The 20,442-nt window shown below is 34.9% G+C and overlaps 1 protein-coding gene across 2 annotated transcripts in view; it reads right to left on the reverse strand.

The window, feature by feature from the left end:
* Positions 1–20,442, reverse strand: part of SPATA6 (spermatogenesis associated 6) — a 158,766-nt gene that overhangs the window by 118,100 nt on the left and 20,224 nt on the right. For both annotated transcript variants that reach the window (XM_079901666.1, XM_079901665.1), the window contains exons 2-3: positions 16,561–16,698; positions 15,356–15,404 (exon numbers count right to left, since the gene is read on the reverse strand). In XM_079901666.1, the coding sequence (XP_079757792.1) occupies positions 15,356–15,404; positions 16,561–16,698 (187 nt within the window). The remainder of the gene's footprint in view (positions 1–15,355; positions 15,405–16,560; positions 16,699–20,442) is intronic.

Below are 20,442 nucleotides of genomic sequence, written 5' to 3' on the forward strand. Positions count from 1 at the left end.
CCATTATGCTGTTTTTTGTTAAAGTTCTCTTCTGCCTTTTCCATCAGAAATTCTAAACTAAGAGACACACATTCTACATGTTCAACTTCACATTCCTCCTTCAAATGGTATCTAGTTATCTAAATAAAATCAGTTTAAGATTGTCAGAATTCCTCCATATTTCCTATAATTTGTAAACTGAACATATATTAATTTTTCTTTAAAAAACAACAATGAAAGTTTTAAAAAGAGGATAGTAGAAGCACTAGGCTCTTAACAAGAAGTTAATCCTCTCCTTTTAGTCTCATGGCATTTGATGTTGTCAACTGCTCATCCTCCTTCTCACTACAATCTCTTAACTTCAAGGTCCCTACCACTTTTTCACCGAAGATAAAACAGGCTTATCTTCCTCTCAAACCTAAGACTTGCCATAATTTTGAACAACATCCACCCATGTGAATGTTGTATCCAACAGTTCTCTGACCTCCTCAAATCCAGTGCACATATACAAGGATTCTGATTATTTATTTACATGTCTGATCCTTATTTTATTAAGATGGATACTCATTTGAACAAACGGCCTATATTTTATTCACTTCTGAATCCCCTATATTCTCTCACAGTGACTGAATCTGCGCAGGCAATCAAAAAGTTTAAAAAAACAAATTTTATCATAAGCCAGTGGATAAGCAACTTTTGTTTTGGAAGACTTTTCTATCACCCCTTGAATCACACAGCATATTCCATGAATACATCATGCTGTTTCTCATCCTATTATCAATAAATGGAAGAACAGAAAAGAACTAATGCTAAAGATGATACTGAAATAAGAGACTGGCATTTAAGAAACCTGGTCTATTGCACTTACAATAATTATAATATCTGACCACAAAGTAAAACCCTATCCTTTAGAAAATATCTAAACATAAAATTTTATTAGAAATCAAACAAATTAAACAAACAGGATAAACATACTAACACCATATTTTTTCTGATGTCACTTATTCTGTAATCTCAACTATTTGAAAAACATTATTACAAAGTAGAAAACTACATTTTTTAAAAAAGGATATGGGTAGTCAAAATAATAGTATTTACTACCATTTAGAGAACATCTTCTGTGTGTCAGAAGATGTTCTCTAAATGGTATTCCTATGAGCTTCAAACAAATCCCTAAAACAACCCTAACAAGCAAGCCATTATTTCCATTTTACAGATAAGAAATAGAGACTAACGGTTAAGGTTACCAAACATAAATTCCTGAACTGAGATCTGAGCTCAGCCTGCACTGTTTTCATTAACAATTCTACTAGAACTAGAAAGCAGTAATTTACAAAATATACAGTGAGGTAAGGAAGTTATATTTTGAATGAGGAGTAGAATAAAGATATAGGATAGTAGCTAAATGAGGGTAAGGATGAAGACAGGAAATATCTTTTAAAGATGTAAACATACAACATATTTATACAGTGTGAGGGTCAGCAAGAGAGACATTGCAAACACAGAGGGAAAAAAATCTAATGATCAAGATACTAGAGATGGCACGAGGAGATGAATAAGAGGGACAAGTAGAATAATCTTGAGCAGAAGGCAGAAACCTCATCCTCCAGGACCAGGAGAAAGGGGATAAGAATGAGAAACAATGTAGATGACTTTTAGGACAAGGGAGGAATAAACTGAAGTGATTCACTAACATGGCCTCAGTTTTAGTCAGTGAAGTAGGAAGCAGTCATCTGTTCATCTTAAGAAGGCTGGAGTTTAAACAGAGACATCTAATGAGAGAAATGAATATGTTTAAAATATCTACAAGACAAATTAAAAAGGAAGTTCTCCAAGAAGTAAAGGACTGAAAGGTAGCACTGAGAAATAACTTGTGTTAGCATCAATCTGAAGGTTATGAAAGCCCATCAGCAATACCAAATTAACCTAGTATAAAAAGCCAGGAAGGCAAGTTGTAGCACTGACCCGGGAATGGACATTTATTAAGAATCTCCGGTATGTCAGCTTTGATGTAATATCTGACATAATGAAATAAATAAGTTAAAGTAAGATATAGAAAGTTTCAAATGTTTTTACCAACACAAAAAGGATATACCTTTCTAAGCAACCATGTCATGATTATATTTGATTCCTATCCCAGATGCTCAGGGAAAACGTCAATAAATTCCAAGAAGCAGTAATATTATAGGCTACATGCTCTGACTGAAAGACAAATTAACAATATTTTTTAATATTTAAACTAATCATGGATAAATATTTGAAATACACTGAAAAGACATTAGCAGTCTTCAATATGAAGGTTCAGCAAAATGACTGGATACACAATAAATATTTTTATCACTTTCTTGTGTATCAACCATAAACAAAGGGAAAAAAGGAAAATTAGGTGAAGAACCTTATTCTCTAAAGCCACAAAATATATAACAGCTAGAAATAAACATAATAAGAACTGTATGGCAAGTATACGTATACACAGACACACACACACACTCACACACATACCCCAAAACCTTGGTAATATGCTGAAAGAAAGCATAACTTTAGTAAATCAGTATACATCACCTATCTACATGGGAAGAATGAATAATGTAAAAATGCCAATTCTCCCAAAATATAATTAAAATTAAAATTCAAAGAGGTTTATCTTAGACCTTAAAAAATGATTTTAAGTTCATCTAGAAAAATAAACATGTAGGAATATAAGTGTGTGTTTATTAAATGAAAAGAACATGGATTATATAAAGCTGTAATAATTAACTATGCACTACTAGCCCAAATACAGATACTTAGAAAAATTAAACAGATATAATGGGGGGGGACAAATGGGAGAGTACAGAGACAGGTTGAGGGTAGAAAGGATATTAAGGGGGAACAGATTTCTGCCTCAGAATAATGGCAATTTACATAAAGCAGACCAATCATCTTAATAGGAAGACTAAGAAAATCAGGTCAAGTTATTTTTTAAAATCCACTTGAAGGCACAGAGAAGATAATACGGCAGTGAAGAATTACAGGGCCAAGTTCTAGGAGAAGAAAAGCCAGGGAGATGGGCCAAACATTGGAGCTGCTTTCTCCCCCAGGGCATCTGCTAATTCCAGAAATGGCAAATGAAGGATGGATAAACTTAGCTGAGATTTTGATGGTCTCACAGACCTAGAAGCAAAATATCACTACAGGGGCTATACCAAGAAGGACAGGTCTTCATAAATTCTCCACAGTTTGGATAGAGCCTGTAAAAGACAACATCATAGGAATAAGGATGAACTGGAAATACCCTGGTGTTGTACACGGATTGAAACCCAGCGTCAAATCATCTTAATCTCTGACATTAGATTGACATGATTGAGGATTCTGAGTATCACTAGCAGTCTACAGAAGGGAAATAAAAGGAATTGTACAATTATTTTTAGGGAACTGTTCAGCAGTATCAACAAAAGCTAAGTATACACCTATTCTATGACTCAGAAATTCCACTCCAAGAGAACTAGTATAAATGTTTACCAAAAGATATTTATAAGAATATTCATAATAAGCCAAGACTAAAAATCATCCTCATTAACAAGAAATGAATAAATTACAGTACATTGACATAATGGAATACTAAAGAGCAATAAAAAAGAATGAACTACTGAAATACAACAACATAGGTGACTCTCACAGACATTTGGCTGAGTGAAAAAAAGCCATATTCAAAGGAATACATATTTATGATTTAATTTATATGAATTCCAAAACCAGACAAAAGTAATCAATGCTGACAAAAGTCAGAATAGTGATTATCTTGAGGGGGGTGTGACTGGTAGAGGCACAAGGAAACCTTTTTGGATGCTGGAAATGTTCTCTATCTTGATGAATGGTGCTTATGGATGTACACAAATGTGAATAATCATTGAAGGGTACACTAAGGATTAAAATTAGTATACTTTAGACACTAAGAACAGCTAAGAAAATCTTCAAAAAGAATAAACCTGGGATAAATAACAAAGTCCTAACGTATAGCACGGGGAACTATATTCAAAATCTTGTGTTAAACCACAATGGAAAAGAATATTTTAAAAAAGAATGTATATATGTGTAGAACGGAGTCCCTCTGCTGTACAGCAGAACTGGCACACCAATGTAAATCAACTATACTTCAATTAAAAAATAATAAATAAGTAAAAGTGAAAAAAAAAAGAATAAACCTGGAGGTCTTAAACTACCAGATACCAAAACTGAAGCTCCAGTAATTAAGAAAGCATAATATTTATGCAAGGACCATGAAACAAAATAGAAGATCTATTTTAAAAAATCCACATGTATGTAGGCACTTAATTTGTGATAAAGTAAACATTACAGAGCAATGGGAATAAAAGTTTCTTCACCAAATGGTATTGCTCAATTAGATATACATAAAATAAAAATAAAATGTTATCCCTTCTTCATACCATATATAAAAATAAGAGCCAAGGGGACTGTAAATCTGAATGTATATGGTAAAGAAATAAGGTTTCTAGAAAATTATATAGAATATCTTCATAACTTGGGGTAGGGAAAAAAATTCTTTAACATGACCCAAGAAAAGCACTAAACATAAAGGAAAAGATTAATAAATCAAACTACATTATTAAGTCAGACTATATTAAAAATAAACTTGTTCACCAAAAGAACAAGAATCACTAATGGATTAAAAATGCAAGCCACAGAGTGAGAAGCTACTTGCAACACATATAACTGACATAAAGCTTATTAACTAGAAAATATAGAGAAGTCCTACAAATTAGTAAGAAAATAATAAACAACCAAAAGGAGAAATGAGCAAAAGACAAGCATTTCACACACAAATACAAAAAGATGGCCAAAAACGATGATGTCATTTATTGTCACGGAAATGCAAAATGAAACCACTGTTCACTCACCATAATGACTAAAATGAAAAAGTCTGGCAATGCCAGGAGTTGGCAAGAGAGAACAGAACTAGAGGTTCTGTTCTAGGGGTTCTGTGGAGAACAGAACTTTCATCAATGGCAGCGTGTATATTGATAGAGAAACACTGGAAAACTGTTTGGCATTGTCTACTCATACTGACCCTAAGACTCAGCAATTCCACTTCTATGTATATTCCAAATAGGTGTGCATGCTCATGAACATCAAGGCATGTAATCAAGAATGTTCACAGCAACTTTATTCATAACAGCAAAAACTAGAAATAACCTAAATGCCCCTTAATATCTGTAAATAACAGAATAAATGAATTGGAGTAGTCACATAATGAAGATACTATATAGCAATAAAGATAAATGAATTAGTTATCAAAACACAAATCAGTTTCTCAGCAAAATGCTGAGCAAAAGAAGCCAGGGACAAAAGAATTTGCACATTACAATTCCATTTATTTAGTGTTCAAAAACGCAAAACTAAATGACAATATTAGACGTTAAAATGGAAATTCCCTTGTGGAACACAGAGGAAATAGAGATTAGGAGGTGGTATAAGGAAGGCTTTCTGAAGTTTTGGCAATGTTCTAATTCTTGACCTAGGTTGTAGTTACACAGGTATTCACACTGTAATAGTTCAGTGAGCTACAAATGAATGCTTCCAGTTAGAGATAGTAGGTTAAATGTATGCATTAGCTTTTGTTCCCTTCTGAACCCTCACTAAAAGAATAAAAGGATTAAGCACACACACATACCAACTCACAATGACAAAACTAAAGAGAAAACAGTTTGAACAAAAATGGTAACTGAGTTAACAGCCTGGAGAAAGAATCTTAAGCCAATAGAGAGGAAAGCTTAGAAGCAAACCATTTTATACTAAGGAATTCCTAAGAGATGTAGCAATTGGTGGTGCTAGGTACCTCTGGAAATGACAGAATCAGTGGGGTTAAAAACCCGAGTAATAATTGAAAGTTGAAGAAGCAGTCAAACCCCAGATCCTTCTTCCAATTTACACCACTAGGAAACTGCCCTTCCCCATTCCCAGGCAGGTGACTGGAAGTTATTCTCCAGAGAGTTGGAGCAGAGGCGGGAGGGAGGGGGGGAATGGAAGTTTATTAGGGAAAGGAGAAGAAGGAGAGGGAAGAAGAGGGTTAGGAGGAAGAGAAAGAGGAGGAGAAGTAATAGTAGTAGTAGTTGTCTTCACTGGAATGGAAACAGCAGGTACAACTGACAGCAGGGGTAATACTATATGAAAACAGGTAGATTAAGAGTCTGGGCTATACAGTGAGATTTTACTACAGCTTCTTCCACTACAAGGTTCTATAAACAGGTCGCCAAGTATATAGCCTCTAGGAGAAATATGTGAATGATTCTTTTACTGAATATGACCAGCTGAAGAGAAAAGATACAAAAAGATAGTGACATAATTTCCAATAAAATGACCCAGAGAAATCACCTACAATAAAGTACACATTGACAATCTGCATCCAGGAGGAACCCCAACAGACTTAGCAATTAGTGGTACCAGGCACCTCTGGCACATAACTTCCAAAAGCATTTCAGTCTTCTATTCTTAAATATGAATAGATGGCCAATAATTTGATGAAATATGAAAGGCAGAAGCAAAAACACAAAATAAAAGCGAAGACTAGAATTTTCAAGTCTCTCCAAACCTCCCTTCCATAAAAACATATGCAGCAATTGCACAGCAGAAAACTACAGACATTTACAATAAAATAAGATGACAAGACATCTCCACAAACCCTAAGATAAAGCAGATGATGACAAACCACCAGCAACCACAAAACCTGTGAGGTATCAGCATCTATCTACGCAGGAGAAGCAGAAGAAAGCAAGGGAGTATAAAGGGCCTGGGAAGAGCTACTCTAAATACCCAACTGGTACTCAGTAGGAAGAAGTAGATCAATCTGAGAAAAGCAGTTGAAATTGGAAGGGTGTTTGTCCATTCCAATAGCAGGTGAGTTCAAAAGAGTACAGTAAGGTCCAAAGGTGGTAAAGTAGTCTGGTAGCCTGTAAGAACTACAGAAACTGAACACCCAGGGCTCCTGGACAGGATGGAGCACAAGAAACCAGGAAAAACGGTAGAGAACAGAATACAAAATAAACAGGATAAAAATGTAGAAAGAGAAAACGCAGAAAAAGAAACAACAGCAGAAAAAAACTATCAAAAGTGGAATGGAACAAAGGCAGAAAATTCCAGAAAGCAAGCCACCATACTTTGAACACTATATAAGGGAGCTTGGTGAAGCTATAAAAAATTATCCTAAATCACGCTTCCTTCTAAGAATTCACGGGAAAAAATCTAAATTAAGAATGAGCAAAGAAAAGGATCACAGTCAAACACATACCAAGTTCTTGTTTAAAAGATAATAATAGTGAGCAAAAGAAAAAAGTTCCTACAGTGAAAGCATCCAAAAGACATGCTTTCAAAATAAATAAAAACTATAATCTACTACTTGAAAATTAAGGAAGTAATATAAGATATTAAGCAACTACATAAATCAAATTTAGAAAAACACAGAAGAAAGATGGTAATAACTTAGGAAAGAAGCAGAAATAGAGAAGGAAGTTGTTTCAGAAACGAAGATTAAACTAAAGCAAATAATCACAACAGACAGTATCTTAAAAGAAATAAAAGAACAAAAGGTTGTTTTAATCAAAAAGAAACAAAAAGATTTTAAAATACGAGTAAAAATAACAAATACTAAACATGCAAAAAATATCCAACATAGACCCTGATGAAAAACACTAAGGCAAAGAAAGAAAATAAATATTAAACGGTATATATAGTTCATGAAACTTTACAGAAATGAAAAAAGATTACAAACTACAAATGAAGGAGAATGCACTGTACCTAAGAGTACCAAGCCATAAAAAGCAACTTCAGGACATATTCTAGTAACATTACTACACTTCAAAAATAAATTAAAAAGTTTTAGGCCTCTAGGCAAAAAAACAAAAATGATTCATAAGTGAAAGAACATTAAACTGTGAGAAAATAATGTGAATACCTGAGGGAGAATTGGGGTTAAGTTAAGCAAAACAAAAAAACTAAAACTATAAAACTAAGCAAAGGAAAGTAATTATTAGTTCAAGTGAAAACAAAATCCTTGCAGAAAAAGTATGATAGTATATATACCACATGGTTCAGCCATAATACTTTTTACATGATCTTAACAATATAATCTAAAATTATGATATAACTGTATTAAGAGAAGAGAAAGACAGAAAATGGGCATGTATATATTTTGAGAGCAAAGAGAGAACATATGAAAACTATTTAAATCCTCATTTTTCATAAGGGAAAGGAGAAATAATGTCCAATATTTAAAAATCAAACGTTTCAAATGCAGTATAAGCATGTTGGAGACAATGGAGGTGAATACAAAGAAAAACAATTTTAAAAAAAAAGAAAAGCAGTCGTTAGGGGAGTAGGAAATGATGGAGGATAGGGATGTTACAGGACTGCTGTTTGCAATCAGCTCTGTAGACTATATGTAACTCTGCTATGAAGAAAATTAAAATAATTCTATAACCAATTAAAAATATAATTTCAATATAATTAAAAACCAGACTTAAGGTAAGACATTAATATTTACATATATGCATATGTATGTATGTATGCACCTTGCCTGACAGCAAGTCCTACAGAATAATAAAATTAATTGCCTGGTAGTTCTCTGGGTGAAAAGTTCTAACACCATGTGCACAATGTGCTTACCCTTTCCAGTCTGAAGAACTTGCCTTGCTTTGACACTGCAAATTCAGTACTTGTAAATTGGACAGAAGAAAAAGTTCCACTTTCTTTTCAAATAAATAAATATTAAAAACAAAAACCATTTCATAAAGGAAAGTAAAAGGTTAAAAATAAAGCCAAAGAAGGGAATAGCCCTTTTATAAGGGATATAAGTAAAACAGAAGTACCCCACACTAGCCAGAATCATTCTGGAAGGGGCCAAACACAAGCAGAATACAGCCAATAAAACGTCAATCAAAACATTACATGGGTGTTTAGTATTGCCAGGTATTATTTCTGTGAACAAATTACAGTGAAGAAAAATAAACACAGCTGTTAACAAAATATATTTCCAAATACAGTTTTTAATTCCAATAAGTTTGCTAAAGGTATCAGTGGTCTCAGAAGTATCAGTGATCTCAAGAAGAGTATAAAGTTTAAAAACAAAGGGTTTAAATAGAAAACAAATTTAAGATTTGTGTCAATATACTATATACCTTCTGAACCTACCATTGACACAATGAATCACTGCCAAAGTGAAGTAATGAAATAAACAATACAGGTAGAATTGTTATTGAAACTCCTCAACTGTAAAGAAGTGGCCTGAAAAGTAATTGCTTGGGTTTAATTAGTTTATATTTTATCACAAGAACATAGATTAACTTCTAAAGAGAAAACTATTTCCTAGTTTCTATAAACAGTGTTCTACTCTTTTATATTTAAAAATATATATTTTGGCAAAAATACTTCAAGAAGAAAAGACCTTAAATTATTAATGGAAAAGTTTTTAGAGAACTAATGTTCCTGGAAACCAAATAATAGGTTCATGTAAATTACATCTCCTGGAACATATAGTATAATTAATTCCATTTTACAGTTGCTCTTTCTTATAACTAATGACAATTTCCCTCCTTCTGTAAAAATTGTCATTTTCACATGTACTTTCAACCCAAGTTACAAAGTAAATGTACTCCAGTACTCCAGAAATCTTAGTCCCATGGAGCAAATCAAAAGCTACCATAAACACCTTGAGAGAGAGTGCCAGAATGCCATTAACACTCCGTACCAGCAAGAGTAATTGCTATAACAATTTCCAATAAATGCCTATTTACCTGCCCTAACTGCAAGGGCGAACTGCTGGGAATGCATCTGCCATCATGGATTTAAAATATGAATCCTGAGTCCTACAAGCTCTCCTGACCACTGAGGCAGGGACTCTCTCATTTATAGACACTGAAGGATTTATTCTCAGCCTTCAAATCTTCCCCTGAAAGCATTCTGAATACCCCAGACACCAGGTAAGCACTAATTTCCAGAAGCTGAAAAGCAGAGGCTATAATGAAACTGCTATTTTTCCCTACAGGTGAGAGAAAACAATAGGGACAGCTAGTAATCTACTGCAATATAGATAAAGATCGCATCTTCTCTTTATCCAAACGAGAATGAAGCCAGAGCAGCTATTATTATATTACAAATTTTCAAATACAAAATACATCTCCTAATCAAAGGATTGTATACTACAAACAGGTATCTCTCGGTAGGACAGTTCCAACACTCATGAAAACAGTAATGAGAGGCAGTTATACGATGCATTTATGAGATTTTATTTAACTCCTTGAACATCAAATACCTAGTATGTGTCAAGTATTGTCATATGCACACAACAGCTACAAAAAAGGAAAAGTCAATGCTCTTATGAAATTATCACTCTAATGAGAGAGAAAATAAAAAAATAAATAATATATCAGTGCTAGGAAGAAAAACAGGAGGACCATTCATCCCTATTTGCCCTGAGCAGTACCCTTTTCACAGCTGTTGTCTTGGTGGAAATACTAAAAACACACTCTTTTACTCTCAAAGTATTCTGGTGTAGAAGATATAATAACCTTAAAGATAATGGGATAGAGATTGAGATATTGACCAAACGGGGGAGCTATTTTTAAATACTTTGGTGAGAAAAGATCTCTCGTTATAATGATAAATTTGAGGACTGACTTGGAGAGAAGTGAGGGAGCAGGCAAATCCATAGCTGTAGGAAGAGCTTTTCAGGCAGTGTATTTGTGGCAGTATGTAGCTGACCCCTGAACAATGCAGAAGCTAGGGGTGACCATCCTCCTGCAGTTGAAATCCGCATATAGATTACAGTCGGCCCTCCATATCAGTTCCTCCATATAAATGGTTCCTCCGAATCTGCGGTTCAGCATCCACAGGTTCAACCAACCACAGATCATGTACTGTAGTATTTACTATTGAAAAAAATCCGTGTATAAGTGGACCTGCACAGCTCAAACCCACGTTGTTCAAGGGTCGAGTGTACTGTGTACGTGTGACAGAGTATGTTTGTGTGTGTGTGTGTGTGTGTGTGTGTGTGTGTGTCTGTAGAAGAAAATCTACAAAGTTTCAGTGAAAAAGGAAGAAACTCCAGTTTCAATAGAGTAGTCTATAAAGTAGAAAATTTTTCATTCTCTTTCTCGCCTAAAAATGGTTCCCAGGAAATGGCTTTAGTCATAATTAATTTTAGTCTGGTAGATTCCAGGATTAAAACCATTTCCCTAAAGAGAATGCCTTCTCTATGAATGTAAAATAGCCCTATATGGCTTTTAATGTCATTGGCCCTTAATATCACTTTATATTTATACATCATAAATATATATTTCCCCAGAAGCTTGGTGATTCCGGGGTGCAGATATGGTATGAATGGAACTTGGCAGTTCCCCAATAATAAGAGTAATAATAATAACACACCACCAATAAAAATAAACAAGGGACATTTTAAGTGTTTACTGTGTGCAAGGGACTGTTCTAAGCATTTTATCTGAGGTTACTCAAGTATCTGACCATTTATCAGACTGCCCAGTTAAGGGGGTCTTTGAATCTCCTTGAGCATTTGTACCATCTATCAAAGAAAAAATAGATCCTTACCTCTCAACATACACAAAAATTAACTCAAAGTGGACCATTGGCCTAAATGTAAGGGATAAAACTATAAAATTTGTAGAAGAAAAGAGAAAATTTTTGTGACCTTGGGTAAGGCAAAGACTTCATCAAAAACATGATACATAAAAGAAAAAAATTGATAACCTGGACTTTATAACTTTTGTTCTTCAGAACACCCCATTAAAAGAATGAAAAAAATAAGCCACAGACTGGGAAAAAATATTTACTAATCATATATCTGATAAAGAACTTATATTTAGAATATTTTTAAAAAGAAAAAAAAACTTACAATTCAGTAAGAAGACAAACTACCCAGTTCAAAAATGGGCAAAATATTTGCACAAGCATTTTATAAGAAAAAGCTACATGAATAGCTCATCTGCACTTGGAAAGATGCTCAACATTATTAGTATTAAAAGGCAAATTAAAAATACATTGAGAGGGCTTCCCTGGTGGCGCAGTGGTTGGGAGTCCACCTGCCGATGCAGGGGACACGGGTTCGTGCCCCGGTCCGGGAGGATCCCGCATGCCGTGGAGCGGCTGGGCCCGTGAGTCATGGCCGCTGAGCCTGCGCGTCCGGAGCCTGTGCTCCGTAATGGGAGAGGCCACAACAGTGAGTGGCCCGCGTACCGCAAAACAAAACCAAAACCAAAAACAAACAAACAAGCAAAAAAATACATTGAGATACCACTACACATCTATATATTCCAAAAAGACTAACAATATCAAGTCTTGGGGATGATATGGAAAATCTTCATATGTTGCTGGTGGTAATGTAAAATGGTACAGTAACTTTAGAAAACAGGCTGACAGTTTCTTAAAAAGTTAAACATATACTTAGGATACAACCCAGCATGTATCCATATACTCACAGCAACATTGCTCATAATAGCCAAAAACTTGAAACAATCCAAATGTTCATCAAATGGTGAATGGAAGGGGAAAAAAAATTCCATACAAGATGAATATTATTCATAAATAAAATGGAATGAACTACTAATATGTAGAACAACATGAACAAACCTCAAAAACATTATTCCAAGTAAAAGAAGCCAGGCACAAAGGACTAAATGTTGTAAGAACCCACTTATATAAAATTTCTAGAAAAGAAAAATATACAAAGATAGAAAATAGATCAGTGGTTGTGGGGACTGGAAGTGGGCATAGAGACTGAGTACAAGCAGGCGTCAGAACTTTTGGGGTGATGGAAACATGCTAAGTTGGACTGTGATGACGGCTCACAACTATATATATTTTCTAGAAATCACTTAACTACAGCTACAATGGGTAAATTTTGTGATACGTAAGTTATACCTCACTAAAGCTATTAAAGTCAGGAAAGGAAAGATGACACTACCTTTCCTACAAGAACAGTATTTCAGGGTCATCACATTGCTGATAAGGAAAATATCTGTTAGAGAAGAATTCCAGCTAACACTTATAGAAAAAATTAACAGTATTAGAAAAATCACATTTGGTAACCCCTAATGAAAAGACGGGTCTCAAGGAATGCTGAAGCTGTTCGATGAAAGGCGGTAGAGGAGGTTTATCATGGAGGAATCAGGCTGATGCTGCCAGGAGGCAAAAGATAAATCTTAATATCACTAAACTTAAGACAATCAGACATTATATGCCGCTTGATATGATGCAATAATAAGTACAGAGCACCAATTATGAAGGATTCTTGCCAAAAAAACAAAATAAGCCTGAATCGAACCAAACCTTTAGGTCTAATTTTCAGTTTACATAATATAAGTGACGAATAAGCTAAACAACACTTTGAGGAAGCAGCAGCCAAATCCAAACTGTAGGACATTCTAAAGGACCTGATTTTTCTAACAAATTCACGGCATTAGGAAAAAAAAAGTGAGGGACACTACTACAGAAAAAAATAAACTGAAGGGCTAAACAGCCACATACATATGTGAACCACGCCTTGATGGGATCCTGATTTTTAACAAACTGTATAAAGACATTGTGGTGGCAATTGGAGAAACCTGCATAATGACTAAGTATTCGATGTTATTAAGGAATTAATATTAATTTTGTTAGGTATGATACCAATATAGTGGTCATATTTTTTTCAAAAAAGCCTTTATCAATTAGAGGTCATGCCAGAATATTTGCAGTGAAATAATGTATGTATAGAATTTGCTTTTAAATATTCCAACATTTTTTTAAGTGGCAGGGTAAACATATAATACAATGGGCAAAATGTCAAAAAACTGTTGAAGCTGACAGGTATATGAGACTTCATCATTCCATCTTTTCCACTTTTAGTATAGCTTTAATTTTTCATATTAATAAGGTTAGGGGACAACAAAAAACTGCAAAGCTGAGAGGAAATTAAAAGTAAAAGAAAAGGCGCCCAAAGCTTACAAGAGAGATCAGGGATAAAGACTGCTGTGGAAGCCATCAGAAGATAGGTAAAACATGAAGCCAAGTCTTTGGAGAATATCATATAAGGAGAGAGTAGAAACTAAGTCAAAAGAGATCAGAGAAGTGAAGCCAGAGGAATTTGAGAAAGATACCAAAAAGTGGACTGTCAGTGATGAAGGAGGAAACCTAAGAGAAAAAGTGAATCAGTGAAATCAAGACAAGAAAGATTCCAAATAATAATAACCACCAAGTACTCTTAGAGACCCTAAATTTCAAATAAAATAGGAAAAATTATGTTTTTTAACAAAAGAACTTCAGAATGATAAGGGAAATAATTATCTTCATATTTCCTAAGATACGCAATTTCTGAGATACTGAACAAGATGTTCAAGAAAATTAAAAGTCATTACGCACTGGCACCAAGTTGCCACCTCACTAGTCTGCCATAGTGGAAGACAGAATACCAAGTGCAAGAACAGCTATAAAAAATAAATACGATATTGACATTAGCCATAAAGAGTTCTTTAAACTATTACTATTAACTCCCTGAAGGTAAAACAATGAGCCAGCCCTATTTCTACCCATATGCCCAGATTCTATCTAGCATGGTTCCAGGCTGCATGTTTCTATATTGCTAGAGTCCCAACGGGGTGCAAAAGGTATGGAAGGGACAGTTGACACTGATGATGCTCAATATTGTTGGCGTTTTGAGCCACAATTATATATTAGACCAATATGGTAATCCCTAATCCCTTTCTGATTACAAGGATAAATAACAGAGCTTTTCATTTCATACTCAGAGCTCAAATAACATATTCCCAAACGTATACCTTTGCATTGCTGCTCTCACAAAAAACTGGATCTTTTTATAGTTGATCCCTAGTACTTTGAAGAATTTACTGTTAACCACAGCCTTGAATACGTCACTTTCAAATAATTTATTAACATATTGCATACAATACAAAATGCAAAAGCATATATATTTTAAGCTACTATTACTTCAATCTTCTATTATTTACTCTCTTGATTTGCAATACAGTGAGGTTAAAGACATATTTTTGTTTGCAGGGCAAAGTCCCACCTAACATGAATCTCAGTTCTTACATCATTAACAGCTCATATCATTTTAATCAATAAATAGTTCAGATAAGTCTTTTTGTTATTCACAGATCAAACACAGAAAAAGGAAAAATTCCCCATCTCTCTGCAGCACACGTAGTTTTTATTATTTCCAGGTATATTCCAAAATTCTAAAAAGTGTAAAAAACTTCTCACCTCAAGAGTTTTGAAGTTCTTGTTTGACCCTTTTTGACTTTTATCTAACTCAGGATTAAAGAGCATGATTCTAAAATCTCTTAGAATCAGAAATTAAAAGTTAAAAACTTACATTCAAGCTGTGCAACCACATCTCCAGGGTCTACTGCTTCAGGGAACACCTATAGTGAGAGAAGGCAGAGGGAAGCAGGATAGAGAAGAGAACGTAAAAGGAAGACATATATGAAATAGTTTTTGTGTTTTCCTTCTCATTCCCAAAATATTCCTTTCCCAACCAAAGAAACTTCTGACATTATTGAGAACTGTCACTTCCTCTCTGCTTCCCATGATCAGTATACAAGATTTTACCAACAAACAAAAATTACATCTGGCTCTGCCTCCCTCTCCAATTTGATCTGCTAGCAGTCCTCCCTTTGTTACCACGGTCATACTTGCCTCCTTGGTGTTCCTCCAGCTCATCAAGCTTATTACCAACAAGACACCTTTATACTTTCTGTTCCTCTGCTTAGAATGCTTTTACCCTAGACCTTTAAATAACTGATACTGTCTCATAATCCAGGCTCAGTTTCAATGTTATTGCCGTCTCTGACCACCCTTTAAAATAAAGAATCCCCCTAATCCTTCTGTCCCCTTACCCTCCCTTTATTCTCTTCATGACACTTACTACTTACTTGATTATTGTCTGTTTCACCTATTACAATGAAAGCTCCAAGAGGGGAGCATGTTTGTTTTTTTTACCCAGTGCCTAGAACAGTGCATGGAACAGAGCAGGTACTCAGTAATTATCTGTGGAGAAGAGGAAGGAGAAAAAGGGAGGAAGGAGGGAAGGAGGAAAGGGAGAAAGGAGGGAAGGAAGGAAGAAAAGAGGGAAATAGACAAGGAGAGAAGGAAAGGAAAAAGTGAGAAATACAATTGGTAATAATTACCCCAAAGCACCAGATTCAGGGGGGAAAAAGAAAAGAGACTTATAGAAAGAAGCACCACATGAAAGTCATAAGCAAAATATGACCTATTCTTACCTATTAATATCTCCCCCATCTCTTCTATGAAAATGATTACTTAGAATTCAAGGTGCTATATTTTACATAAAGACCACTGAGACAATTTTAGAAGTAAACTGATCCATCACGAAAAAGAGGCAACTGATTCAATGTGTAATATAATGCATATTTATTTTCAAGCTTCCAGATTTAAGTTACAAATCTCCTTTTGAATTAAATCAAAGTGCATAGTCAACAATAGTAATATGTGTTATTCAAAATTTGGAACCACTTTGATTTTTTATTGGTTAACATTTGATTGGATGTTTGAACTCACCTTTTCAAACACCATTCTGGCATTGAAGACCAGTGGAAAACTGGCTGGGACACATTGTGTCTTTTTGTATTGGCCAAACACACAGATGCTAAGATAGATGTCCTCCTTGTCTTTCAGCACCACTCCTGGGCAAGTTACCTGAAAGAAATTAGACAGATGAACGTGACTGCTTCATGAATTCCCTGAACTACTGTACTAAAATAACTTACCAAACATTACATAAAAACACTAGTCTGCTAAGCTAATAAAAATATGCACAAGTTAAAAAAAAAAGAGAGATTCTAGTATTTACAGAGTTAAATGAAATGCCTTTATAACTTCCATCCCTCTGAGAAATCTATGATTTTCCACTTGGTTATCTGTGCTCTATGTACTGGCTCTCGGGACAGACACTAATAGTTTTAAACAGTAAGCCTCAGGCTCCCACTTTATGTAGAATGCTGACATAAACTTATTCAGCATCATTTAATCACAAAGGATTAAGACTCAGCAGAAATAAAGCACAATACTAGAGGACAAAAAAAAAATACCAAAAAAAGCACAAATCTGACCTGTATCACCCTAAGTCGCAGCCCATATACACCCTCATCAAAAGAAATATGACAAACCTTCAAAGCAAGTGCACTGTTTCTAGCCCAATGAAATATTTTTTAAATATAAAACTACACTTAACTATTCTCAGGACCGACACAAGGTATAGGCATAAGATGTAGGGTTTCTAAAAAATACATAGCACAGTCTCTCCAGTTCCTGCCATATTTCATTGTCAGTGATCAACCATACCCTTAGTAGGCTATTGAAGATTCTCTAAGATTTGAATCCAACTTATCATATAGCAATATTACTTGACACCTCCTAAAAGTACAATCAAAGTATATTTGTTATTGTTTTCTGAACACACATTACTTTCTTGCCTCGCATTCTTCCATTATCTGGGTTACTGCTCATTTCTACTCCATGCCATCTCCTCCTCATGTACTTCTACCTTCCAAGGCTTACATTAACTGCCATCCCATACACAAAACTTCTCTTGATTCACCAACTGTCACTATTCAATTCAATCTAATTCAAACATTTATTGTGAATTTATTATAGTCAAGTAAATAGTTTTAAATTCTCACAGCATTTTATAGTTCTCTTAAGGCCCTAATTATTGTCTCTATGCATTTTAATGAAGTGGGTACACCTCACCTATTTTATTTGATTATAAATTCCCTGAGAACAGAAACTCTAATTTCCTCATCAATGTACCCCAAAACACAGACTTTCCATATTAACAAGCAGCTTAGAAATTATCTAGTACAGCTTCGAATTTTTTATATAGGGAAACAACAGAGACCCAATAAAGTGAAGGTGATTAACTTACTTAAAGTCACACAATAAATGAGTCAATACAATACATTCGAAGTACTTAGAACAGTGCCTGACAGTGCTTTAAATAAATACTAGTGGGCTTCCCTGGTGACGCAGAGGTTAAGAATCCACCTGCCAATGAAGGGGATACGGGTTCGGGCCCTGGTCCAGGAAGATCCCACATGCCGCAGAGCAACTAAGCCCGTGCACCACAACTACTGAAGCCTACACGCCTAGAGCCCGTGCTCTGCAACAAGAGAAACCACTGCAATGAGAAGCCCATGCACCGCAAAGAGGGGTAGGCCCCACTCGCCACAACTAGAGAAAGCCCACGCACAGCAACAAAGACCTAACATAGCCAAAAATAAATAAATAAATAAAAATAAATGTATAAAAAAATAAAATAAAAAACTAAATACTATAGTTATTATTAGAATGAAAACCACTATCATCTACCATCTTAATATAGACTATTGCACTGAATAAATGACTAAGACTTCATGTCCCTCTGTATACAGCAGTTAAGATTATTTTCTATGCTAGCTATTTTGACTCCATCTACCCCTTATTCTATTTTCTACTTTTGTCCTAATAATTCACTATTGATTATTAAAATCAAGGCCCTCAGAAATCTCATTCTGTCCATCAGCTTCATTTTCTATTCTGCCTCATTTAAACCAAACCTGTTAAGAGTACCTCTAAGTCTGTGTTATGCCTACAGATGAGGCTGGTCCAAATTGAGATGGACAGTTAATGTAAAATACAAGATTTTGAAGACTTTTGAAGACTTGCTCAAAAATATTTTAAAGAATGTTTACAAAACAAGTGTAAAAAAACTCATTAACAACTTTTACACTAATTACATGTTGAAGGATAATACTTATACTGACTTAAATAAAATTACTGTTAAAATTAATTTTATCACTTCTTTTAATTATTTAATGTAGCTAGGGGAAATTTTTAAATTATATCCTTGGCTCAAATTATACTTCTATCGGACAGCACAGCTCTAACTGTCCTCACTGGAAAATACTGAGTCTCTTTCCAATTTGTAGTATATTTAAGAAGACATGACATTTTTCCTTAGCCACAGTTTTATAAATTCTGCCATTCTTTAAAGGAATACCATGGAAAGTTCCATAAAGAAGGCATCAAAAAAGGGGTTAAAGAAAATCCGATGGAACAAATATAAAATAAATAGCAAACTGGCTGGCTTAAACCAATCATATGGATAATTACATGAATGTAAATATCTTAAGTATTATAACTAGAAGGCAGAAATTATTAGACTGGATAAAAAAGCAAAACAGAATATGCTAGTCTGCAAAAACACAATTTTAAAGATTACGACATACACAGAAAAAGTATTTTCATAATAGTAGAGTAAATATCTCCAAAATCAGCCCCTCCACAGAGAAGCTGAATAGATATTTTTCCAAAGAAGATATACAGATGGCCAACAGGCACATGAAAAGATGTTCAACATCACTAATTGTCAGGGAAATGCAAATCAAGACCACAATGAGATACCACCTCACACTCGACAGAATGGTTATTACCAAAAAGACAAGAAACAAGTGTTGGTGAAGATATGGAAAAAAGGGAACTCTCACACACTGTTGGTGGGAATGTCAACTGGTGCAGCCATTATGGAAAACAGTATATCGAGGGTTCCTCAAAGAACTAAAATAGAACCAGTTATAGGATCCAGCAATTCCACTCCTGGGTATTTATCTGAAAAAAAAAGAAAATACTAATTTGAAAAGGTATATGGGGACTTCCCTGGTGGCGCAGTTGTTAAGAATCCTCCTGCCAATGCAGGGGACACAGGATCGAGCCCTGATCCAGGAAGATCCCACATGCCACGGAGCAACTAAGCCCGTGCGCCACAACTACTGAGCCTGTGTTCTGGAGTCTGCGAGCCACAACTACTGAGCCCACGTGCCACAGCTACTGAAGCCTGAGCGCCTAGAGCCCGTGCTCCACAACAAGAAAAGCCACTGCAATGAGAAGCCTGTGCACCACAACAAAGAGTAGCCCCCCCGTCATAACTGGAGAAAGCCATGCACAGCAACGAAGACCCAACACAGCCACAAATAAATAAATATAAATAAATAAATAAATATTTTAAAAAAAGAAAAGATATATGTACCATGTTCATTGCAGCACTATTTACAATAGCAAGATATGAAAGCAACCTAAATATCCATCAATAGATGAATGCATAAAGAAGGTGTGATACACACAAACATATCCCCACACACATACACACAGGGATATTACTCAGCCATAAAAAAGAATACAATATTGCCATTTGCAACAACATGGATGTACCTAGAGGGTATTATGCTAAGTGAAATAAGTCAGATACAGAAGGAAAAATACCATAAAGAAAACAAAACAAATGAACAAAATAGAGACACATAGATACAGAAATAAACTGGTGGTTGCCAGAGGGGAGGCGGTGGGGGGGGGGGTGGACAAAGTGGGTGAAGGGGATTAAGAGGTACAAACTTCCAGCTATTAAGT

The sequence above is a fragment of the Stenella coeruleoalba genome, assembly GCF_951394435.1.
Source record: "Stenella coeruleoalba genome assembly, chromosome: 1".
Classification (NCBI taxonomy): domain Eukaryota; kingdom Metazoa; phylum Chordata; class Mammalia; order Artiodactyla; family Delphinidae; genus Stenella; species Stenella coeruleoalba.